The sequence below is a fragment of the Colletotrichum graminicola genome, assembly GCF_000149035.1.
Source record: "Colletotrichum graminicola M1.001 genomic scaffold supercont1.40, whole genome shotgun sequence".
NCBI classification, from domain to species: Eukaryota; Fungi; Ascomycota; class Sordariomycetes; order Glomerellales; family Glomerellaceae; genus Colletotrichum; species Colletotrichum graminicola.
In genome coordinates, this window is record NW_007361044.1 from 82,523 (window position 1) to 108,339 (window position 25,817).

Consider the following 25,817-nt stretch of genomic DNA (forward strand, 5'->3'; position numbering starts at 1 on the left):
TACGACTGCATGCTCTTCTCTCACTGCATGTCCACACCATTCGACCCGGGCTGGAATGGTATTGCCAGATATGCCGACGTTTCTGAAATTTTTTATCCCTGGCCCTGGAATGACGGACCCTGGCCCTCTTGATAGATGGCGCAGATGCGACTGGTACAAAGACATTGCGCCATACCTTTTCGAAGGGCTAGTACCCGGAGGACAGAACAGACCAAAGTACAAGCTTGTGTAGACGTCCCGAGAAGCAGTAGATTACTTCCTTGAGGAATGACAAGCTCCGGCACACCTGGCAAGGCCACCAACGACTCTGCCTTCTGCCGCATAAGATTTCCACAGCGTTAAGAAAGGCATACAATAAATCTAGGCACTTTAGACCTGACCTGACACACGACGAAGACTGGCGGCCTCTGTTTTGTTTTTTTGGCCACGGATGGTCCTAGACATTATTAACTACGTCAGCAGTTGTTAACACTGCGCCCAGTTTGCCCCGTCCAAGCCGGCAGCACCAAACGCTCCTATGTCAATCTCAGAACCCATGCAAGTTGTCAGCATCAACCACCTAGGACCTTTCCCTATCACGACCAGAGGGTACCGGTATCTCCTTGTGTGAAGTGATTATTTGAGCTGGTTTGTCTGGGCCAAGCCCACTATTTCGACGGATCATGAGGAGGCCGCAGATGCCCTGAGATCACGGCTGGTTCCAACATATATATATATATATATATATCAGCTTCTTCCCCGATGGCCGATGCCTCCACCGTCGTCGGCGACGGCAACTCCGTCTGCGTTTCATATCACCCCCGGAACTCGAACTCGTTCCCGCCCTCCCCCTCTTTACACGCCGCAACACGACGACGGCGATGGACGACAGCGATGAACGACGACAACGACGTCACCAGCGCCGGGTAGGTGGACCAAGAACCCTCCATGCGCGGCGGACGGTTCGCCGGCGGCCGAGCGTCCTCGGACCGGGGCTTGGGGAAAGCCTCTTCTCCCCATCCATGAGACCAAAACCCCCCTTCGCTTTCGTCGTTTGATTCTCATCCCGAATCATGGCCGCCGGGCAAGCGAACCCGGGCGAAATGGCGTGAAACCGGTGAAGCCGTCTGTTCCCTTCGAGAGAGCGCGTCGGACAAACCCTGGAGCCGGCTTGTTGCGTCCCCTCTCCGCCCGTGACGACTTCGCCGGCGGATGGTGCCCTCCCTCCGTGACCTGTCCGTGAAATGAGACAATACCAATGAAAAGACGCCATCCTTCTTTTTTCTCCTCCCCAGCACGGGCGTGTCTCTCTTTGACCCGGACAGCAAGGTAGCAGCACCCAGACATGCTCCCAAGATGGAAGGCATCTCGACCCAAGAGGTCTAGCCCTGCCAGGTAACATCCAACGTGGGGAGGGCGGAGGGCGCCATGGTCCCTTTTCGCAGATGACCGCCAAACTATTCGCCCTATTGCCACGGCACAATCCAAGTCGGTTTGTTTCCGCCTTATTATTGAAATTGCATTGTTGGAGGAAGGGCCGCCCCAACCTCCCCTCCCCCCACCTCTCTCCGTCGCAGCGCAAAAGAGCGAAGCGTAAAACGTGGCGTCGGATTCGCCCACCAGAAAACCTTTAGCCGGGAACGCGAGATCGACGACGCCTAGCTAGCTGATCTTACGATGGATTCCCTCATCTTCTCAATCTCTCTCTTCAGATGAGATGGATCCAGCAAGGGGGGTTGTACCCGGGCTAGCGTTAGCGGCATTCGAGTTTGAGTCTCACCAAAACGACGAACCCCCTCACGCCTCCCCCCCCCCCCCCCCCCCCCCCCTTCTCCTCCACACTCATCCCGCCCCTAGAGATGCAAGCGAGCATTACCAAAACGGAGAGGGGGAAGACGGTGGGAGCGGGTTCTGTCGACATGGCTTGGGGCGATCTGCGTAGTCCTCGAGGCCTAGATCATATCTTGGTCATATCCGCGAACGAAAGGGGTGGGGAGGGGCAAGATGAAGGAGGAGGAAAAAGTAGGTTATTGAAAGAAGGCCCAGTCGACAATCAAGTGACTACACTGCCTAGGTCAGCAAGGCAGACACAGAGAGGCCGGGCCGAGTTGCCCAACCCTTGCTTTCCTTTGTCTTTTTCCACCGCGCAAGCGGAATGAGGCACTGAGTGACGGTCTCCTTCGAAATGATTTTTATTTCCCCCCTTCTTTTATGCCAGTCTTGTTCCCGTGCCGCTTTGGTGTCAAACTCTCCATGAGGAGGCAATGGTGTTGCCGATCTTCAATGTCCATTTAGGGGGGGGCACTGGACTTCCCAAATGTTTATTCGTACGGGGTACATTCAGTACACCGTGGACCAGCGGGGGGGAGCCACTCGCCCAAACCGGATGACCGGCAATCTTTGATTGGAGCCACGGCTCGAGTAGCGCAAACCAGGGGGCCCCACGAGCATCAAAGACGAGAGACCAGGCAGGTCTTGGGTCTCTACCGTCCTTTGGGAAATGGAGTCGGTCGCAGTAGGCTGCGGCAACCGAGAGTGGTGGACGCAGAGCAGCTGCTACGCAACGAGGAGTGGCGCGCCGATCAGTGGGAAACAGACTCGGCAAAGAGCAGTGATCGAGGCGGTCGTCACGCAGTCTGGTGGTATCATGGACAGCAAAAACAACAACAATAACAACAACAGCAGGCATCGTGCATGAGACGTATGATCCGGGCAATTTGATCAGAGCGGCGGCGGTCCGGAGTGTTTACCGCTCCCGTCGTCCGCGGAGCAGTGGGAGATGCTCCTGTCCTTCTGGCTATGAATCCGTGGTTCCAGCGCACCCGGTGAAACTCGCCGGCTTTCAAGCGAGCGATGCTGCTGAAGAAATGCGGTCAAGGCATGGCTCGAGGGCCCAGCTCCGGGTGCATCTAGGTGGATTCGATGGAATCCAGTGTCAAGCCAAGAAAGGACCCGCGCGGTTCCTCCATCGCTCCAAGTGTGAGAGCCAAGTGTAGTCGACTGATGGCAACTATACACGAATCTGTGAGGCTTTGTTATAGGAACGCTGCATCATAAGGGGGGAAAAAGGGGGAAAGTTGGAATTAATAATCCGAGATAAATAAAACCCCGAAATGAATATGAACCAGCCGACGCTGATGCAATCCGACAACGAAAAAGATGGAGACCACCCATGCGCGACGACCCATCGAGGCGGAGCCCACCCATGCTGGCCCAAGAACGGCGCAAAACGAGTCTTGATCAGGGGGCTAGGCCTTCTAGAAGACACTGAATGGACGGGTAAAAGAGGAGGTGCCACAGCTCGGTCCAGATCCCGCTGTGATGTGATTTGAAACGGTTGATGCTGGAAGGTCGGAGCACCTCGCGAGCGGACGAGGCAGGGCAGGGCAGGGCCGTCGAGAAGTAGAGACGAGACAACGACCGGGCATGGGAAAGGCTTTGGGTGAGCACGAAGGCACGGTCCGGACGTTGACCTCTGAGCAGAGGCCCTCCTCCTCGGCCCAGGATGCGACAACAAGAGGCATGGCAGCAGAGTCAGCGACGTGTACGAGCTCCGTGTGGTGTGGGTGTGCTTGTGTGCATCTGACTTGTCACAGTAGTTTGGTTGCAGAGGGCTCAAACAGCTCGGGTTGCCCACGCGGCATGCCTTCGGACAGGTCGCGCGCACGATTCCCAAACGTGGTCCAACGACGGATCGAGGACGATCAATCCCATGGCATTAGGCGTCGTGGCCGACGTGGGCTGCCATCAATCAGCTCTTGCCACAGCTCTGTTGCATTGCTGGCCTCACTGTTCCCAGCGCCAGCGGGGATCGGGACGGGAACCAAGCAAGCGGACCATGCTGGTTCTGATTGGGCTTGGACAGGTTGCGTTGCGTTGCGTTGCGTTACATTGCGTTGCGTCGCGAGTGAAAACAAATGCGAGAGCCCTTTTGAAATACAAGAAGAAGAGGACGAAGAAGAAAAACAAAGGAAAAGAAAAATTGCTGCTTGCTGCAATAGTCGGCGGGTTGCAGCATGGCGGTCGTGTCGTCACTGCACCATCACGCCCGTCCGAGGACACACACACACACGGTAGGGAGGCACAGTGCTTGCTGGTCATATGAAACCAAGGGCCGGAACAATCAATGTGTCTGCAAGGCGACGGAAATCGCAGCCATTCGGGCATATCTTTTTCTTCTTCTTCTTCTTTTTCCGTTCCCTTTTTTTTTTTTTTTTTTTTTGTTGCTTTGCTGTGGGAGGCGGCCCGAGTCATGGGCCCGCTTCATCCCTTTCATGCCGTCGCCAGAGCGGCGGCGTTTAGGCGATGGCGCGCGGCGACATGGTCCGAAAGCCCTTGGTATGCGTATGGGAAAGACATGATGAAGAAGCATGCGCCGGGCAAATTGATGGCGGCAGAAGGTCAGCAGGGAGTTGTTGCACAAAACGCACAATAAACTCGCAACTGGCTTTGCAGGAAGGCGTGTGTGTGCAAGCGCTATGCCTCTCGTATTGCCATGTAATGCAGACAAGCCGAAACGAACCACACAGGGAAACGGCCATCTGAGTCGTGGTCGTCTCGTCCCATCAAAGAGCCTTGATGCATGCGACTGTGGTCTCGGGTCTCGCCAGAGGGGCCGACGAACCAGCAAACTGTGCTGCCCCGACGGCGTTAATTGGTGTGATGGGGTGGGTTTGCGACTTTTGATTGAATGAGGGCATGCGTAACAGCAACAGCAACAATCTTGACCAACCCTTTCGAACCGGGCTTCCGTGACCCGGGTATCGCCTGGTACCTAGACCGTGGTCAATCTCGGTGAGGCGGCAGACGGCAGCCAGGGTCAAGAAGCGGCGGCATGCCGGCGGCCGCCATCCCCAGCCGAAAGAGGAATCAAGTTTTGTTTGTAAGTCGGGCCCCGGGACGACCATACAAAGCCTGTTAAACTAATCCATGGGCCGGCGCCGCCGTGATTTGCTCGGCGTGTGCATTTCACCTGAATCTGTCTGTAGTGTAGTGGTGTGCTCGACGTAGCGCTGGTGCGTAAGAGAACCTCCCCTCTGCGACGCCTGAGGGCCAGAGAGGATGACATGCAACCGTCGGACCGTTAAAACTGAGGGGGGTAGTGCAGTTGGCTTCTTCGTTTGAGTGGGTGTGTGAGCTGTGCAGCCTCATTCTCAGCGGCGGTCGTGCGAGGATCATCCTCGACGGCGAACCGCCGCGGTTCCCGGTCGGCGGACCCTTGGTGTGCTCCATCAACCACATGGCAAGACAAGGCAAGGCAGAAGAGATGGAGGGTTCCCCCATGGCCGAGGTGTCTGGGCTAACACGTAGGTTGCTCCGCACGTACGCACATGCACACGGCCATTGTCCAGAAAAAGGAGATTGTCGACTGTCGACGTCAGAAATTTTGGTTGACTCGTGCCGTCGTACTATGTCGGCTGGGCGGTGGCTCGGGCAAGAGTCAGCCAAGAGGCAATTTTAGATGCAGCGCTGATTCCGCAAAGGATTATGAGTCGGCATCCGGGAAAAGATGAGATGATCTCGGCTCATCAGCGCCCCATTCATCCACCCATCCATCCATCTGCATGCACGGAACTAGGAAGCCCAGGAGCTTGCGACGGTCGTCATCTTTCGTCATGTCATGGTCGACCTAGTCGTTTCCTTGAACCAATTGAACGTCCCTCCCCCGATGGCAACTGTTCATCTTGTCCGCCCTCCTCCCCCCCGGGACAGCATAGCTTTGCGAACCGGTATCGAGCCAGACAGAGCCACAACGGGGAGCAAGGGGACCAGGAGCGGGTGTGCATCCATTACTCATGCACAGAGCATACCGCCGCCGACATGAAGCGTGCAGGTCCGAGGATCGGGCAGTTATCGGCGTCTAACGACCTTGGAAGAAAGAAAAAATAAAAATAAAAAATCTGCCGTGCGCCGTTGGGCGTTTGGATCAAGTGATGGGGACCCCGGGCGGCGTGAAGGAGACAGTCGTACATGCTCCCGGACACCGTCGGAGCCTACTATGCCATTGCAAAACTCAACCCCAAGCAGAGGCAGAGGCAGAGGCGGCATCAGACGGCGGAGGTTAGCGAAGCACTTGGCGTAAGTCGGCCACTTTCCCACTGGCTTCGATATATCTCAATCGATTGTACCCAAGAACAGATTGATTCGCAGCCACACCCCAGGGGGATCCGACCAGCCGCTTGGTGAAGGATTCATATCTGGATTCCTGGGCGGTAGGTCCCCAAAGATGGAAAGTGAAGGAGGCCAAAAAAAAAAAAAAAAAAAAAAAAAAAAAAAAAGGAGAGAGAGATAAAAAAAGAAAGAAAAAAAAGGGTGACGACGGGCAGGGCCGGCTGTCTCCATGTCGGGGTGGCAGGGAGCCGAGAAGTGAGGAAATGAGGAATGCGGACAATGCAGGGTGGTTGGTGCATCGTGTTTGCTCCGAATGCTGCGGCCGGTGGTCGTTTTCCCCGCGCCAATGTCGAGGGAAGCCAAACTACATGGTATAGCGTTGCAACGGATCCGAATCTTGCATCCATCGGCAGTGCAGTGTTGGATGCAATATCCATTGCATGGTCGTATGAGAAGTGATGTAATTCATCTCGCCCAGCGTCTCTCGTCGTCTTGCGTCGCATGAGCGCAGATGAAGCGTAGGCTGTATCCGCTATGCATGCAAGGCATAAACGAAGGCATGAACGGGGCCCGAGGCAAGGTGAGAGATGAGAGAGACGAATTGGTTATTGATTGCGAGGGGCGATCAGCAGGGTGATTTGCTGCTGATTTGGGGTCGTGGTCGCGTCTGGAGAGTGAGTATTCGTACGTACCTAGACGAGGGCCTGGTGGATCGTGGACCGCAACTACGAATACAGGGTGCGATATCCGTAGGCGGGATCCAATCTTAAGGCCCTAGGGAAGGGGGAAACGGCCTTCTTTGGCTACCTCTTTCGCCTCACGACGCTCGAGTTTTGCCTCGCCTCACTGTTGGTGGAGAGAGGGCTGACTCCGTTGCCTCGTCAGGAGAAGGTTCAGCCGTATGGGGCCTCGGCGACCTGCCCTAGATGTCGGAAAAGGAAAGATGGCGACCGACATGAAGGAAGTGGAGGCGAAACAGAGTCCAATCCCTCCTCCTTGCTTACGTACCAAGTAGTAATGCCTCCCTCGGTATGATGGCGAGTATTTTTGTATTGTATGATATAAGCATACTAGTTCCCCGTAGCGTAGGGGGCACTTACTCCCTTGGGAATGACGGAAAACGGGAAGAGCAGACGGAGCGCATTCCGTCTCTGTTCTGCGCCATTCCAGCCACACAGACGCCCGGCGCAACTTTCGTCGCTTGTGCAACAAGTGCTTTTTTTTTTCTTTCTCTCTCTCTCTCTCCTTTCGGAAGCGAGACTGAAAGGGGGCACAAAAGAGAAGAGGTAACATTAGGCCCCCAGGCCAGCTGAAGCGAGGGGTGGACGACGTATCAGATGTGACAATGGCTTGCCAAAGATGGTGGGGATTCCGACGAAACTGCATCGATGCCCCGGCGCGCTGGACGTGGTCCGGCTCCGAAAAATGGATTTGAAGACATCCCGTAGCGAAAGCTCTTTTGGGGGCAAGGCACGGGTGGGAGGTGGTGTATTCGTACGAAAGAATGAACCACCCCTCCCAGGCGGCTTTCAACCTCGTTTGACGCAGATTTGATGCAGGGACGGGGAACGAGGAATGACGAGGTCTAACAGAGTCCAGACTCGTACTGGGAAGGGGCTTGATGGCTGAGATCGTGGTTGTGGTTGTGGTTCAAGGGTTGTGCATGTTGTGAGTCGCGACTGTCTTGGGAACGACTGTCTTGACGACTTTGACTGCATATAATTTATGACCTACCGTTTCTTGGCATACCGTGAGATGCAAGTAGTCATGTCCCCAGTTGAGATGTCATTACAAGTGTTATAATAGAAAGGGGAAAAAAGAAAGCAAAAAAAGATGCACGGGACGCTGCTGGGTGGGAGGCATTGATTTGCTTCTTCCTTCCAAGATGGTGGTTTTTTTTTCTCTCTCTCTCTCCCGCCTCCCTGGTTGATTCACCCCGATCATTCTAAAATACCGGTAGTGAGCTCCTTGTCTCCAGGTCTTCAGTTCCCAAAGGCCCCGGCAGCGCGATGCAACGCCTCCTCCTCGGCCGGCCATGCAGGATGGTGCACTACATCATACTCCAGACAAGGCGATGGACCGTGGCTTCGCAATAGTTCCTTGGCCCAGTGTCGTATTGATGTGGAAGCGGCGGCTTGCTTTGCCGTCTGGGAGACGATGGAAGTGCCGCCATGAAAATCAGGCCGTGTTGCAATAGATGGATGGATTGACAGGATGCATTACGCTAAACTAAACTAAACTAAACTAAACGTGCAACAAATTTCCTCAACCTGTCCCCAGGATGGTGGCTGCGTGCGTACCTACTCGTACGGACATCTCAACAACTCGACAGAAGGTGCAACATACACCGTGCCTTCCCTTCTCTCTCACCTTGGTTGTACCCACATTCGTGGGATCCCAGATCCAGGCAGGGAGGGTATCAGGTGCACGTCGCGAGACGCTGCCAGAGGCTCGTAGTACACACGTACAAGTAGTAGATTCTCAGGTACGAGGCGCCCCCAAGCCCAATCCAAGGCTCCCGGGACCTGGGACTTGCAAGGGATCCCCCCTGCCGCCCGTCCTCGGTCCCAGCAATCCTCACCTCACCCCTGGCTCCTTCCTTCCTTAGGACGGCGCCGGTCCCTAATGGCCAGACACACGCCGAACTTTACTACTACTGAGTATGTAATCTTCTTTTCCTCTCTCTCTCTCTCTCTCTCTCCCCTTCATCCGCACACACGCGCGCGCCTTCTCTCTCTGTCTCTCTCCGTCCCTCTCTGTCCCTTTCTATCCGCAAATGGACATTACCGACGGCGCGGTTTTTGCTGGGTTGTATCTGACCCTTGCCGCTGCTCATTGCCTCTTTTCGTCCTGGTCGCCCGTGCTACTATACAAAGTATTTCGATTTTGTCTTCTTTTCTGTCCCTTCTTATTCTTCGGATGCTTTCTTCTGCCCCTTGTTCGAGTAAAACCCCACGCCTCACTCGGTCCTAGCGCACTACCTACTTTGCTAGGCCATCCGCTCTCTCCTCCTTTGTCCCCCCTAAACCCTCGTAAGCCTCTTTCCGCTGGGGTTGGAGTCGTGATCCCCCCCTATCGTGTCAAGAGAGACATTGCCCTTCGCTCGGACACACAACCTCTCGAGCGGTCGAGTGTGAGCAAAGACTAGCCAGCAGGCAGGAGAGAGGCGCGCACCGCTCATTTCTTCGTCTCTACCATTTAGGCTCTGCCATGTGGGCTCTGCTATGTGGGCTCTGCTATGTAGGTTCCCGCGACCGTCCTTCTTTGCCCATGGCGCTATTCGTCCGTAGTCTACCGACACACAAGCACACGCTATCCGTACTGACCAGGCTGACCAAAGCCGGCGAGCTCAGGAGCGGACAAATACACAAGTGGGGTATGTTTTGACCTACCGTCGCCCGTCTGTCCACCTTGCTTGCATCGGGGTCTTGCGAGGACGCCATGCCCGCCACAACGACAAGGCGCATGACGAGAGCTCGACGTGACAGTGACAGTGGCCTCGTCTTAGTGCCCAGTTTCGCCCGCTGCTGAAGCACCAGTTTGACCCTGTCGTGTTCCGTTCCGTTCTGCCCATCCCGCCATCGAGCCCCATCCATGCCACAGCTACCGGAATTGGAATTGGGATGAGTTGCCGGTGGCACCAACGTTGACTCGCCGGCCGCCGCCTCTGACAGCCTTTCCGCCACACACGCCCAACGATTCATTTACCTTGCCTTCAGCTTCTTGTCTCCTCTCAGGCTGCAGCCACTACATTATAGTCGCTTTCTGCGTGCCCTCCTCCTTGCCCTTGGGGAGAGGGCCGCCCGGATACTCTACGTAGTATGCAATGGGGAATTTGTTAGTCCCTCCGACGACGCTTAATCGGCCTGGTATGCGGAACGCCACCCCTTCTTCGCCCCCTTATTTTTTATTTTATTTTTTTACCCCTTCGTCGTCTGCTCAGAGAGGATACAGCATTACGAAACTCGGGAGAGCCAGACAAAAGGAAGGGAGGTTAGGAGGCTAATGCGTAGGCGTGTTCCATGAGGTATCCATTTTGCGTTCCGTTCCTCGTGATCACCGACAGGCGCATGGGTCGCCGCCGTTCTTTCCAGCCGGCAGGAACAGGCCCGAGAGGGCCAAGAGACCAAAGTTCCGCGAGCACCAAACGACTTGTGCGCCCACGCCCCGGCCCAGTGCAAGGATGGCCTAGGTGCCAATCGCCCCAGCGTGCGATGAGCGTGGCATGGCATGGCATGGGGGGACACAGGAGCATGGGAGCATGGGTAACCATTTATTCCGCCTTGGTGACCCGTCTGTTGGTATCGGTGGTGGGTGGTGGGTGGTAGCGACTTCCAAGTTCTCCCCCAATGGGGGATGAGGATGGAAATAGCAATGGCAAATGGCAATCAAATGACGAGGGCTGCCACCGCTGTTACCGGTGCCTCGATTCGCCGATCGCAAGGCCACCCGATGGCAAAGGAATTTCCCTCCGGGCTCCGATTCCCATGTCTATACGCCCCCCGGTGCCACCCTGCTAGAGCATCAACGTGTATCGGCCGGAGCGGAGGGCAACTTACATGCATATACGCATGTATGTATTTGGCCAGCTCCGTGGCGTGGCATGGCGTGGCAGGCATGCGACTTGCATGTATCGTTTCTTACTCGGCAAGCCTCCGTTCCTCCGTGTTCGTCCTTCTGCTTGCTTGCTCGCTTGCTGCCGCTGTCGCCGCTGCCTGTCTCTGTCCATATACGGTGGACGTGGGCGGTCGAGCCACGAAGGGCTTTACAAAGGGTCGTCCCACGATGACACGCTAGGCCACCTAGAGCGCGGTAGCGGGACGGAGACGGAGATGGAGGGAAGGGGGGGGGGGGGGGGGGGTGATGGAACCTGCGGCTTGGGGCGTCGACGAGGCGTGCCGTACCTGACAGAGAATCGAGCAAGGTGCCAAACCCACGGACGGCATCTGGAAGGGATGCCATGATGGGTGATGCGAGGGAAGAGCCTGGACAAGAGGGAGGGGAGGCATGGTATGGCATGGCATGTCGGGGTGTGGGCGACATGTGTAGTGTAATGTATCGGCAGTGTTCCGTTCGCATAACCTTTGCCTCAGCAAGATACGAAAGGGGTACTGTCGGCCCCACGCAGACACACGCACACGCCCATACGTTACATGAAAGTACATGAACAGTAGACAGGCACAGCATACTACATGAACACCGCCGCCGCTCACCTTATCGTCAGTGTCTCTCAGTCAAGTAGTTCAAGTAGTGTAGTAGTGAGTGAGTAGCAGGTGAGTCTCAAAGGGGGAGGGAGGGGGATGGGAAGGGGGCCCGAGGGAATGGATGCTCAGTGGATGCTGACACTAAGATAGATACTACCTATGAAGTGTACGAATAGTGCGTGTGATGGACGGACGGTGCCCGACACCTCTGGCGGTGCTCTCTGAGTTGTTCTCTCTCTCTCACTCTCCGAGGTACATTGATTGAGGAAGGCGGGTGCATTGCGAGCAATTTCATCCTCACCCAACCCATCCAAGCGCATATGAGTTCCCCCTAGGTAGGTAGGTAGGTAGGTAGTAGGTAGGTAGATAGTTCCCAGTCAGGCGGTACGTACCTCGTAGCGCCCCGTCACGGATGGAGACTATGCCAACAATGTATCCATACCCTCCTTGCCTCACCCAGATTCGCTTTTCCAGCCCAGGAGGCAAAGGGGGAGGGGGGAGAACAGGGGGGGAGGGTGACTCTTTACGGGCGAGTTTAGTGTGTGTCGACGCTTGACACCCACTGTACGCTACTGTGCAGTAGAGTAATGTAGGGTTATCGTGGAGAGAGAGGGTCAGGCACTCATTGCTCAGCCGAGTCCATGTACGATGTACTGTACCTACCTCTCCACCCATCTGCTGGAGACTAGTGACCCTTTTTAATTTGTAGTTTTATTTTCTTTTGGTCGTTTGGACGCTACTCTGTACCATTCTCATACATGCATTGGATGGGCCTTCTACGCACACACACACACACACACATACACACACACACTCAAGCACACACCACACACACACACACACACATACACACACACACACCACACACATACCACACACATACCACCTACTCACACAACACACTGGTTGTAACTGTGACTGTGTACGTACCTTTTTCCTGCTGCATGTACCTGCCTTACAGTAGCGTACCTACCTTACCCTCCCATACCATACCATCTTATATTATTGTTTAGCTTTAACGTGCTCCAGTCCTTCCTGGCGCTTTCTCTCCTTTTTCCTTCCCCCCTCCCCGTTCCATCCCTTCCCCGGCCTGCATGCTGCACTGCACTGCACTGACCAGACCTGACCTTAACCTGGGCTGGGGCCTGACCTGACCGTACCTTACTCCGTACACCACTTTAGCGACCGTATTTCTCTCTGCCTTTCCCACGTCCCCTACTTCTTAGAGGTTCCTTCCTTTCCTCTTTTCCTTCCTTCTCCGGTTGTATCTTCCTTCCCAATTTGTAATTAACAGAAGGATCTTTCTCTCTCTCTCTATCTCTCTCTCTCTCTCACATTCTGAGGCTGCTCTGCTCTAGACTTCTCTCTCCCAGTCACCTGGTCTCATCATCACTGGATATCCCACACCCACGCCCCCCCGAGCAATCTCCGTCACTGCATTCTCCTTGAACAACAACAGCAACCACAACCTATACCTGCTTCGTCTTCGTTCGCTCTCCAATAGACTTTCATACTTGCCATTGCTTCGCAACTTCCCTCTCGACCAACGAAGACAGGCACTTTTCACCTTGACAACAACAACAACCATTACGCCAACCAGCACCTCGTACGATCATACCCCCTTGAACGCACCCTTGGGCTCGCAGCTCCCGTCTATTCCAACCAACGAGGTTCCCGAGTGACTTTGGCCACTTGTTTGCCTCTCAGCTGTGCATCTGCAGCAAGCACCCTCCCATTACGCACACCGGACTCCTTCTGTGGTCCAGCCGCTCCTTCCTGCGCTCTGCGGCCGGTCGGCGACACCATCAGCAAACATCCCTCGGCCCCATTGAGAACCAGTACCACTTCCTCCCTCGACTACTTGCATTCTGCTGCTGCGTTCCGCGCCACGCCAACAGCAACCTTGTTCTGTAAGTTGCCATAGGTCTGCTTGACTGGACCGGCCCACGAGTGCGCCAACGTTGCGGTCTTCGCATTCCCCTCCCTCCCCGTTCATCAATTCTCTCCGCCCTGATTACACGGTACTTCGGAAACCAGCACCTGCATTCGCCCGCGTGTGTCGCTCACGAGACCCTCGTCTGACAAAGATCATTCACGCACGCCTGTCTGCCGTTTGTCGACTAGATAAACTCTTGCTGACTCGCTCTCTCGGGGAACATTTAGCCATACTACCCATCTCCCCCTTCTTTGGTCTCGCAGACTCTGCACCTTGTCTCGAAGCCGATCTCGAGTGTGTAACTGTGGACCTGACTCTGATTCCGGACGACATCTTTCTGGAATAGCTGAGGATTCAGACACCCCGAACGCTAGTCGAGCGGAAATCCACACATCACCTGACCGATAATCTGAAAACCTCATCACGATGGCGGGCGAACAGGGTGCTGGTGGCGGCATAGAGAGCAACCGTCGCCACTTGTCGACATCAACTCGAGCCAGCGCCGAGAACGAACCCATTCAGGAGGCCGAGCCCCAGGCGGGCAAGCAGACTCAACAAGAAGAGACCAAGACACAGTTTCAACAGTCGTCACAAGACTCCCCCAGGGGCTTCAACCCACCATCCAACACATCAACACCTCAGACAGCGCCTTTGATGGCGAGGGCATCATCCAACAGCTCGACATCCTCGACACCGAGTGCCCCGACGGACGGTTACTTTGGAAGCGCCCCCGAGGTCAAGGCTCCCGCCCCCCGGGTCTCCCGCCCAGTCGAGCCCCCGGTAACCAAGGTGACTTTGAGCGAGCTGGATGTGGGCAAGATCATGCACAACCCCAAGCTACGCCATGACATCAACTTTGACCCCGAACTGCATTTCAGACCCAATCTGGACGGCGACAAGGGCAAGCGGAAACAGCACAAGGCCGACCTGTTTTGGAACACTCTACAAGAGCAGCTCACTCAGTTTGTCAGGGAACCAGAGGCCTTTATCGCTGCACACGGCCAAGGAGACGACTGGTGTCTGCCGTCCCTATTGAAGGCGGTCAAGGAAATCATTCAGACCCTTGTACCTCAGAGGGACAGGGTGTATTTGGATGAGGGACTCAACGTCGACTTGCTGATGCAGCAGTTCTACAGGGGCATTGCCGACTTGGAGAAGCTCGCCCTGTGGCTGTCTAGAGTTCTCAAGTCACACTGCGCCCCGATGCGCGACGAGTGGGTCGACCAGATGTACTCGCAGCTGAGCAACGGCAACAGGACCAACAACGTGGAAGAGCTTGTCAAGGGCATGAAGAGTCTCCTTAGTGTGCTGGAGGCTATGAAGCTCGACGTTGCAAACCACCAGATCAGATGTCTCCGCCCTATCCTCATTGAGGGAACCATTCCGTTTGAGCGCAAGTTCTTTGAGAAGAAGATCCAGGGCAGCAAGCTCGACGTTACTCAGGCAAATGCCTGGTACAGGGATGCCGAGCAGAGGTATGGTGGCTCGCTGTCGCCCATCGCCGCTCATTCTTTTGGCGAGATGTCGGTATTTTTCGAGGCCATCTCCCGGTTGATCCTGCCGTCGGTATCGGAAAAGGCGCTGCCCAACACCTTTATCTTTGACGAGGAGAGATTCATCAAACTTCGTGCCGACATGCAAGACGCTATCAACCTGGAGGTTTGCATGCGCATGTACGACGACCTCGAGAGAGTTGGCCGATTGAACGCCCCCCTCTTCGCCAGCTCCTTCTCGCAATTTGACGACGAGCCCCGGAGCCGCCCCCTCTCCATGACACCTGATTTCAACTTCAACACGCCTCCGTCTCGTCCGTCGAGCTTGGCCTTCAGCTCCGCCGACTCGGCTACCTCGTCCCCGCGATCCTCTCTAATCCTCCCACCCCAGCCGACCTCAGATCCCACAGAATCTCTGAACAAGGCCCGGGATCTTTACAATTCTCTCGTCGCCCTCCTTCATACCTCGCCGCCGCCTCGCAGGCACGAGTCCCGCTGGGAGGCTATTGCTCCTTCGCTGGCTCTTCAGATCTTCCGCTTCACCAACGCCCCGGCCGACATGCTACCAGTCTTCGAGTCCAAGCTCGCCTCGCACGTCTGCGACATCAACAGCCCCCTCTTCCAAGAGGTTGAGCAGCACTTCCACCACAGACTCCTCACGGAGCTGCAAAAGCGAGTCCGGGAGTACCGTGGTCTGACGGGAGTTGGCCTCTTCTCGGTGGCCACTGGCGGCCGCGCTCACGGCGCAGGGCGGTCATGGAGCAGCAGCCCGGATCGCGAGGGTTCCGTCTCTGACAAGAACAATAGCAACCGGGAGTCTCGTGACGACGGTGGTATCGAGGACATGGCGACTCGCTTGGCACATCTCGGCATTCTTCACTGGAGAGTCTTTGCCGGCCTTGCATACACTGAAGACGAACAGGCCGACAGTCTGATGGAGATGAATCAGTTCTAGGGCACACAACAACTAGGTCCCAGGACACCAATCTCATTAATGAGGGAGATGCTGGCAGCAAGACGAACCAGCAAACCCGACACGCCCACGCAGGGGGGCTTATCTATTATGTCTGGCTGAAACAATACCCCTTTTTACAGTATTTTAATCTTGCATTTCTCCGCTTTTTCTCGCAAGACTCTTTTTTGGCTACGAGGGGTTTACGGAACCTTAGACGGTGTTTGGGGATTCAATACATCGAGCTCGCGCTTTTTGCCGCGTTGACTAGTTGGGTAGGCGTTGCATGGGGAGGCGGTCACATCCAGATACATAGCGCACGCTTCTTTTTCTTTTTTTCTTCTTTTCTATCGCATTGCAGAGACAGAAAATAAGAGCCCTATTGTCATTCAAGGCCAAGGTCACATTCGTCGGATTTGATCATATCTGTGATATGCAGAGGCACCATCCCAGACGTGCGACGTCTGCTTAATCGTTGACCATGACATGGGCAACCCAACCCGCCTTGCCCCCCATGGGTGTTTCAGCCGATGTAGCAATTGACCAAGCAAATCTCACCGTTGTCGTGCAGACGACGAGAAAAGGGTGTGTGGGTGGCGTAAGTAGAAGCAAACCACAAGCCGTACGCCGTTGCATGATGACAGACCCGACAGACGAGTTTGAGGTATAAGCAGCCACACCGTCTCTTCTGATGCATGATGTTTTATGGGGGTCGTGGGAGGGATGGCGTTGTTTGGTTTTTTGTTTTTTTTGGCAAAAGGCATTTGCGGGAGGTGAGGGGTTCGTTTCTTTGGCTATTTTTGCCATTCCACCTATATATCCGGTTTTTTATGTTGTAGCCACGCATTCCGGGAGATGGGGGGAGGAACCACGCGCGGGTTTCATGCACGAAGTAGGACCTTTTCGGAAGAGAACGCACAATGGGACGCCTTTCCGGCCGCAGAGGAGAGGCCGGGTGAAGAGAACTCTGCTTGCCGTGGTCTTAATTGGGGAAGATTACTCTCTGCCATAGCCCGATCATTAAATACTGGCCATCCCACCTAGAGCTTCAGGATGACTCACCTGCATTCAGGGCAGTTAGTGTTCTGCCTATTGGCTGAGGCGTCACCTCGTAAAACTACTCACTTAAATTGTCGTCTGTACGAGCTTTTACCCAGGCACTGTTTGACGAAATCAGCTGGCTATGTCACGCTGAGCATCCCGTATATGGTCCAACCCGGGTAAAAGAGGGGAGGCAGTAAGATTTGGGGCCTACTCACTCTTGCTCTCCTAGCAAATAATCATGACCGGTGCTCCCTTCGGTCAAATAGATGTCAGTCTATCTCCCACCCACGCCACGATAGGACGGGCCCCTCCTAGATTGTCTGTCCCCTATCTAAATCTATAGGAGCTCGCCGACTCCCCATAGAGATCGCAATAACGGTAATGGAGTACAGGCCAACCAGGGGGGGGGGGGGGGGGGTTCAAAAGGATCGGTCCTGAGTGGCATCCTAATCCATCTTCCTGGTTTTTCTTCTTTGGGGTTTTTTTTTCTATCTCTCTTTCTTTCTTGGTTTCCATTCCGCATGTATCACTGTCCCTTTGGCTCAACATCTCGAACTCGCCGCGCGCGCCGCGCGGCATTGGTCACAAGGTACCAGATGTGCGGTATGCTTTCGGCACCTCCACCTCCTCCCATCGGGGCCAGGCCCGGTTATGACACGACGACGTTGCGCGCCCCTTGCGTCAAGCCTATCGCTATGGGACGACGGCTCCCCACCACCCCCTGTGCTGGATCCGCGTAGAAGGGCACGGGATGCGTGTCCTTTCTCAGGTATTCCCTGCCGGCGCCCGTTCGGCCTGCCCAAGAGGCTGCCGTCGATGGCATCGCCCCGGCAGGACAGCGAACACGGACAGCGAACACGGAAGAAGACGCATTACGATGCCAGGGGTGGGGAGGGGTCGAGTTGGTGTTAGTTAAACGCCCTGCTGGTCCCCCTCCCCCCGCCGACGCCGACCTCTGCCTCTCCATCGTATTCGCACCCCTCGTATTATCGCGTGAGCCAGCAAACGGGGATGCGGGGCGGTGGACCGCGTATGTACGTGGGGGAAGCCGGCCCGGGTTAAGATCAAGAGACAAGAGACGAGTCATTTGTTCACATGGCGGGGAGGGGGGAGGGGGCCAGCCGTTTGGCAGGACGGCACCGACCCCCGTCTTCCCCGGACGGGGGGCCCCGTTGCGCCGGCGAAGCCCACTCTTCCGGACGCACACACATAGTGCATGTATGATAAGTCGCGACAGGGCGCGATGTTAACGTTGTGGAAAAGGAGGCGGTCTCCGCTGCTCACGTGCAGACGTGGGGATGCTCCTCTGCCGGACTGTCTGTGTATCCCTAACAGAAAGGGCCAAGCCCGGCTTTTCGGGGTCGTACGTAAACATTATTACTTGGAGGCTCTCGCTACCGGCAACAGCCATAGTTCCTATTTTTGGAAAGCGTGAACTTTTGAAAGGCTCACGATTTGGCCTCCTGGTCGGGCAGTGCCGGGGTTCTCTGGCATCGAGGAGGCTGCGCGAGGCCGATGACTTTTTATGGATGTTTCCTTTGCGGCCTCGTCGCCCGCCGTGCCTTTAGAACTGGCGATGCCCGAGCGGCCACCGGGAAACGTTGTGTCGGCCTGGAAGCTATAGTTTTACATGGGTCTAGGCTTCCCGGCTCTGTGGATGTGGTGACAAGCTGATGCTATGCAGGCATGAAATGGTCAGTACTCGAAGCCGTGAATGCTTTCTCTCTTTGCGGCAGTTGCAGGAGGGTTGCTGGGGGGGGGGGGGGGGGGGCGTGTTGTCCGTCATTCCTGAGGGGCACGGGACAAGTGAGTACAAAGGCAGTTTTCTCCTGTGGTTGGGAAATGTGTGTGTATGTAAGGAGTAGACCTCGCTGCTTGTCACCTTCGTCATTCTCTCCCGTCGTCGTATACACACCTAGAGATATCTGCCTCAATAGTCTAGTCTGCCGACAAGGCCGACGTCTAGATGTATCAGCGCGTTGTCATTGGTACTGATTAGGAAGTCCTGACATTTCCTGACCTCTTCCTCTGACCAGGTAGTTACGGGCTCTTAACTAGGCGGTGATATATCTTAGTAGACACGGGGGCTTGAGGGGTCAGGCTTCACAAAGGACTTGTACCGTTGTGTCAGCTGTTGCGTCTTCTTCTCTTCTTGTTTATGCGGGCGGGATTGTGCGATAGTCCTTGTAGCATTTGTGAAGGCGGCGTTGGACTGCTGCTGCTGTAAGGCAATACCCATCAGGGGACGGGGGATTGCCATACACAAAACCCCTGACCATCATTGTTGCTTCAATCAGCCTTTTGGAAATAATGTGAGCATCGGTCGTACACGTCTGAAGGTGAAAAGTACATGGAAAAGTGCAGAGTTGGAAGATTGGAAGCCATTATCACCATTTTTCCCAAGCGAGAAACCATATGATGTTACCAGAAGACCAGCAGTGAATATATCTTTCCAAGGTGAGAGGCATATTCGCCAGGCTATTCAAGACCCGTACACGGTGAGGCTTCGCTCGAAGTCGTCGACGATCTCGTTGGGGAGAATGACAACATCGGGTTTACAACCATAGTGAAACGATCTACCTTATGTCGAGATGCGCCTAGTATCGATATGCGCTGAAGACAAGTAGAACGGAATGCCAGAGTTACAACTACAAGGATACATCCGTTAGTTTACTGGAGTCGGGGAATCTTTGTCTACGCCGCGCGTGACTGGACAGCTGCAGAAGCTACACCGTGTTGTTCGAGGACCGAGCCAGGATACGTTGGTTTTGTGCAGTCCGAGTTGCGCAATTTCATTATAGTCATAACCGAAATACCTCCGAGAAACGAGATACTACCGAGCTTGCCCCATATATTGGATGTTTCCCGAAAACCCAACCTCCGCCAAACGAAGCAGGACTCGCCAGGTTACCGTGGGCCACTTCTGGACTCTCAGGGGGGGCTGCATTGCGCGGCGAGATGCATATTACTGGAAAGCAAGGTCCGCCCTGAAGTGAGAAGAAGGCTAATTGACAAGTTCTGTTCACTGAACTGCTGGATCGCCCCTGACTCTTGATAGCCGTACAGTTCTGAGCAGAAGGGAGGGGCTCCCAAGGGCCAGTCTCCCAGGAGTTTCTTTTGCAGGACCAGGGCTGGCCAGAGGCGATGCCCCTACGTTAAAGGAGCTAGCCTGGCGACTCCCGCCATCTTCGGGCAGTGGTAGCATGTCCTTCTCAAATGTAGGAAATGTCAACATGAGCGCCCGACGGGAAGTGATGGGCACAGCCTTCACAGGTGAGGTGAATTTCTTGAATTATTTTCAGGCCGCCAAATTAGAACGGCATGTCCCCTCGGTCTCTCGAATTTTGTGATACGGGCCTCGTCGGCCCGGGCATATCTCCGTCGTTGCGCCATGCGCTGCTCCCGTCTAACAAAGCAATATTCATTTCCCTGACCAACTCCAAAATATGTAACAAGGCCCCGGCAGAGGGGTCGCGCGCGGTCGTGCAAACGAGAAAAAGCTTAGCTGATGAGCAAGGAAACCTGTCGTATCTTGTCAGCAACGCGCTTGGGGAGACCGAGGCGAGAGAGACTTGCCGCCATGACGACACAGCATAAGCTGATATACGGACTTAACCGCTCGCCCACCCTTGCGAATTTCCAGAATATACCCACGAAGCTATCGTGAGGTCAGCGGCCGTGTCTGCATACCGGGTTGCCCATGGCTGGAGTGCCCTTACCCGTCCTTGTTCCGGTCCATGATGGCAGGTATGAGCTGGTGGAGGTATGCGCACGTGCAGGTGAGCAGGAGGATGACGAGGAGAAGCGACTGAAAGTTGAAAATAGCTGTCTGTATCTCGCGTTAGCACTGCTAGCTGCTCTCTCTGAGATCTCGCGCTGCGCGACATACCATGGTTGCGGCTGTTGTCCCTTTCGGCGGGGCACTGGCGACTCTCGGGTGTAAATGGACAAGCTAGATTGAAGGTGGCGATATAATAGTAGGCCCAGGGGTTCGGTCGACTTCAGCCTCTCGCCAATGGACAAGGTGGCCCGGAGAACGTTCAAGCCACGTGTGGCCCGAGCTGGGAGCTTCCCACCCGCCTTCAGCCACGTTTTACCAGGCAGGCGCCACCCCCACAGTCAGCACTTGAGGCTGAATGGGTGGGTTGATAAGATAAGGTAAGCTGCTTCTCCCCTGTGCGACGTGATCTATGGATCGCGGCCTTGGGCGATCTTTCTTGCATGACCTATCTATTTTCAACCTCAGCTCGCGACCGGGACCCGTCACCCCCCAACTTCTATCCGTGAGACTCTAGCCAGCTGTTTTCCGCATCTCGTCAGAGAAAAATATACCCACCCCAGCGAGACGTTGCCGACCTCTGCCACGCACTCTTGAATCAACTCTGCCCGCCATGGAGCCTCGCGCCCGCGCCGCCAAAAATGTTGGCAAGATGAACTTCAGCCACAACGAGCGTACGTTCCTTGCGTGCCCACGCGGAGAGAGCCGGAGGAACCAAGGCTAACCCCCTACAAGTGGCACAGCTCCTCTATGCCCACGGCGACGTCCGCAACCCGCTGCCCGAGACGATCCGCGTGCTCGATGAGATTGTGACCGAGTTCATCCAGGGTATGGCCTTTGAGGCGACGCGCGCTGCCAACTACGCGGGTCGCCAAAAGGTCAAGTACGAAGATTTCGAGTTCGCGTTCCGCAAGAACGACGCGTTCCTCGGCAAGGTGCAGGAAGTCTTTGAGAAGAAGGGCGAGATCGAGTCGGCCAAAAAGATCTTCACAAAGGATGACGAGGCCGTGCTCATGAAGGACGCGGCGGACCAGGAGCACAAGAAGGACAAGCCGGCGAACGGGACGGGCGAGCCCCCCACGGCAGCGGAGGCGGCGGCGAAGCAGGAGGAGGAGCTGGGCGAGGCGGACGACGACGCCGACGCCGAGAGCGAGGTTGCGGGACGGCCGGCGAAGAGGGTCCGGCTCGACGGGGAGGGGAAATGAGTCGCGAAGCGCCGCGAAAGGGCGGACGCGAACGGTAAAGGTGTTTTTCTATTGGGTTCACGGCATAGCGACTCGGCGTTTTTTCTCTTTCTCTTATTTCTTTTCTTTTGGATGACCGACATCGGGCATTGGTTTAGAGGGTCCCGTCACGGACAAGGCTGGGAAAAGGGAACACGATCATGAGAATGACAATATAATTAATATCAGAGGGCCTCCACTGCAAAGCGCGTCGAGAACTTTTCGCAGCGTGATTCGTGATCTCGCCAGAATAGAGGTAGGTAGTGCTGCGAAAGTAGGCCGATATTTGCGGAGCCCAACCGGGCAAGCAACACTGCGTTCTCGTCACCAGGAGGTTCCGGCTACCGGCGACGGTGGAGGTATGTCAGACTGCACCTGTGTTTCACTGGAGGAACACATCTGCGGCCTTGTAGGCTTTGAAACACGGGATCCTATCTTCAGTCAGAAAAGGTAACCTGCCTCGAGTCTGAGGCAGAGGGAGTGGTACGGTAGAAGAAGAAACGCGGGATTCCAACATTGCCGAATCGCCGCCGGGCCCCCACAGCTCTCGGGATTGGTGCGAGTGGGACCGTGCCGAGAAAGTGGACTGGCTCCTCTGGCTAACGACATCCGGCCCTTTTTACCACCGGCCGCATGACCCAGACCTTTTCCCAGCTTACTAGTTAGATGAAAGTCATGCGGTGCGATATCGGGGGAGGGGGCGGGCGACAACCAGAAATCATGCAGCAGCCCTTTCCCGCATCATCACATTGTTGCTGACCTCCGAGGGGGGGCGCCAGCGGGCGCTAGAGGTGCGGTGGTCGGTTGGTTGAGGTTGGTTCGCCCGCTGACGCTCTTAACTGCCGCTGGGCGTCTTCCTAAGCAGGCAAGCGGGTTGGGCCATGGCCATTCATTCGAAAGCCGGGGGGAATCCACTCCACCTGCAGCCCTTGTTGCGTCGCACTTCTGCACTCACTGGCTTTGGATCGTCCTCATATAGGTACTCTTTTTCGGCTTTCGTTGGTCTCTAGCACCTTCGCGCACCTTGACACCCCCACACATACAAGAAACTACCTAGCCAGACAGCAGAAGAGGGTAAGGGTGTGAAGACAATGGTGACGGATTACATATCCTACCTATCAAGTGGATGGCTTGCTCCTGTCCGCCTTCGGCCCTCCACGCGTCTTCCCCAGGCCCACCGTATCTCTACTCCAGCCTCCCCACTCCCCATGAACCATGGGGAGGAGGGGGGGAGGTCCCTTGGGTTCTGCACATGTTTTCGACTACACCTCGACTCTTGCCACGGCTGGAATTTTCTGCTTTCTCTTTCAAGTGACGAGTTGATATTGTCAAGAGTTTTACACTGAGAAATAGACCGTTGGTTCCTGCCGTTCTGCTTGTCGTCATCCCTAGATCCCAGCGCCACTTCGGCATTGCTTATACCGCCCTCGACCTTGGAGATATAGACATGACTTCACGCAGCCATTATGTCCGAACAGAAGCACAATGATGAAGCCCTCTCGGTCTCTCGGGACCCTGGGGCCAAGACGGAATTTGATGATACGTTGGAAACCACAGATGAAACCCACCGCAGGCTATCGGCAGACAGCAAGATGACCTGGCCACACGAACACGCCAAGGGTCTCGCGATACTGCCAGGTCCGGACTCCTTTGGGAGATTCTCCGCCAGTTCGTACCAGAGCGGGCGGACCTCGCCGTTACCAGGAACAAGCCATCCCCCACCAACGACACAGCCGCCCAAGCAGACGACAAAGCTGGCGCAGCTTTGGCTGGCAAACAAGGGTGTCATTTTGGTGGCCCTCTCACAACTTTTCGGCGCTCTGATGAACCTGACAGCACGACTCCTCGAACTCGAGGGCGAGGGCATGCACCCGCTCCAAGTCCTCTTCGCCAGGCAAAGCCTCACCATGGTCTGCTGCTGCGCCTACATGTACTACATGAAGACCCCCGACTTCCCCTTGGGCAAAAAGGAAATCAGGTGGCTCCTCGTCGCCAGAGGCGTGCTGGGTTTCTTCGGCATCTTTGGCATGTGGTACTCGATGATGTATCTGCCGCTCGCCGAGGCGACTGTCATCACATTCCTGGCCCCCAGCGTCGCCGGCTTCGCCTGCTACCTTGTCCTCCGCGAGCCCTTCACACGCAACGAGCAGATCGGTACCGTCATCGCATTCTTCGGCGTCGTCCTCATCGCCCACCCGACCTCGCTCTTCTCCGGCGACTCGGCGTCCACCGTGCCAGAACAGCTCGGCCCGGGCAACGGCACCGCGACCTTGGCGCTGCCTGGGCTGGACCACCAGACCACGACGACGGAGCGGCTGACGGCCATCGGGGTCGCAATCCTGGGCGTCTTCGGCGCCGCGGGCGTGTACACGACGATTCGGTGGATTGGGAAGCGCGCGCACCCGCTGATCTCCGTCAACTACTTTGCGGCGTCGAGCACCGTCGTTTGCACCATCGCGCTCACGGCCGCGCCGCTGCTCGATGTCGGTCAGCCCGTGCTGCGGTGGGGTCTGCCACAGACGGGCCGGCAGTGGCTCTTCATGGTGCTGCTGGGGATCTTCGGGTTCATCATGCAGTTCCTCATGACGGCAGGCCTACGCACGGATCGGTCCAACAGGGCGAATGCCATGGTGTACACGCACATGCTCTTCGCGGCGGCCTTCGACCGGTTTATTTTCGGGAACGTTATGGGGTGGATGAGTCTCGCCGGCTGCGGTCTCATCATCGGGAGCGCCTTATGGGTCGTCCTGACCAAGAAGACGCCCGTGCCTAAGAGGGGGGCCGTGGCGGACGTGGAGGTCGCGAACGTCCGGGATACCGAGGCCGTTCCGATGTTGGCAGATATGGACGATGGGAGGGACGAGGACTATGAGCTTCAGAGAGTGAGGTGAGGCCTCCTACATTACGGGCTATGATGCATAAAGGTGGTTTGCCGGGGATATAGACATTGGGCATGGGATCTTGGAAACTTGCACATAGGCAGCCCGGACTTCATGGGTACATGGTGAACGCCTAGTCGGATGTCCGCAACTCTCGGCATATTGTATCAGGATCCGTTCCAAGACTAAGGGGCAGACTTCTAAAGTGATATAAGCTGGTGTCGAGCATGCATCCTCTTGAAAGTGATGAGACGACGAGACACGTACACAATTCATGCCACTCGTGCAACGACAGCATCGCCGAGCAGAGAGAGGGTGCGGGATCCACCTCATGTGTGCAGCACGAGAGCTCGCTTCTGTCGAGTTTACCTGCTGCTATTTCACGATGACTTCCTCTATCTGCAAGGCATGGGATCGTTTTTTCAAAGGTGGCTTCGAAGAATCGACGCTAGAAAGGAGCATGCCAGTAGTAGCAGGCCTGATTCGGCGATGGTCTACAAAGCTATCCTCTACTGAACACATCAACTTTCTGGGGACGCGCTACAAGCTGTTACAAGGAGGCTTCCGGTTAGCATTGTGTGAGAGCCTCGTGAATATGCGATGCGCAAGGCAAGGAAGGTCTGGCGCAAGAACAAATGCTAGAATGCACGACATTAGGGTGAGGCTCGAGGCGACGAGTCCCTTCGTGTGGTGCTTGTGGACTAGCGCTTCACCATGTGGTTATAAGAAGTGGAAAGACGGCCCCGATTACCGTCCTGGCCTTCGGCTAAAGTTCTCATTCTGGTCGACTCAACGCGGAGGAGGACCCGTCCCAGTGTTGTTTGGAAATGACGAGGAAAACTTGTCGCCAACGCCACAATGGGGTGTGCGTCCAAGGGGCGGCTCTCCGAATTCCAGGCTGCAGGGCGCTGTTGGATGCCAAGTGCTGACGGGTTAAAAGAGGATCACGGTGAGACACGAGTCTCGACATTCCCGAACGCGGGAAGAGAGTCGCGATGAAATTGGCTTCTGAGTCAGACCAACCAAAGCATATGAAATTTGATGGTTGGATGACCCGTGATGGTCCGATGCTAGATTCTTTCCATGAGAAGGGCGACGCTTTGCGTAACAATGAACTGGTTCGCCGGAATATTCAAAGAAACATGAAAACACTGCGCGTTCTCTGTTCCGACGCGCGAAATTAGAAGGTACCGCCTCATCCCATGACCTCGGTCTCGG

General features: G+C 55.7%; 4 protein-coding genes across 4 annotated transcripts; 3 read left to right on the forward strand and 1 right to left on the reverse strand.

Annotated features, from left to right (window-relative positions):
* Positions 1-13,656: 13,656 nt before the first annotated feature.
* Positions 13,657-15,678, forward strand: GLRG_08658 (T-complex protein 11; the record flags this gene model as incomplete). Its single annotated transcript, XM_008099208.1, has 1 exon — positions 13,657-15,678. The coding sequence occupies one exon, from the start codon at positions 13,657-13,659 to the stop codon at positions 15,676-15,678; it is 2,022 nt and encodes a 673-aa protein (XP_008097399.1).
* A 4,542-nt stretch (positions 15,679-20,220) lies between these two features.
* GLRG_08659 (uncharacterized protein) lies at positions 20,221-20,611 on the reverse strand (the record flags this gene model as incomplete). Its single annotated transcript, XM_008099209.1, has 3 exons — positions 20,221-20,377; positions 20,439-20,548; positions 20,609-20,611. The coding sequence occupies 3 exons, from the start codon at positions 20,609-20,611 to the stop codon at positions 20,221-20,223; spliced, it is 270 nt and encodes an 89-aa protein (XP_008097400.1).
* A 499-nt stretch (positions 20,612-21,110) lies between these two features.
* GLRG_08660 (transcription initiation factor IID) lies at positions 21,111-21,702 on the forward strand (the record flags this gene model as incomplete). Its single annotated transcript, XM_008099210.1, has 2 exons — positions 21,111-21,171; positions 21,233-21,702. The coding sequence occupies 2 exons, from the start codon at positions 21,111-21,113 to the stop codon at positions 21,700-21,702; spliced, it is 531 nt and encodes a 176-aa protein (XP_008097401.1).
* A 1,484-nt stretch (positions 21,703-23,186) lies between these two features.
* GLRG_08661 (integral membrane protein DUF6) lies at positions 23,187-24,611 on the forward strand (the record flags this gene model as incomplete). Its single annotated transcript, XM_008099211.1, has 1 exon — positions 23,187-24,611. The coding sequence occupies one exon, from the start codon at positions 23,187-23,189 to the stop codon at positions 24,609-24,611; it is 1,425 nt and encodes a 474-aa protein (XP_008097402.1).
* Positions 24,612-25,817: the final 1,206 nt, after the last annotated feature.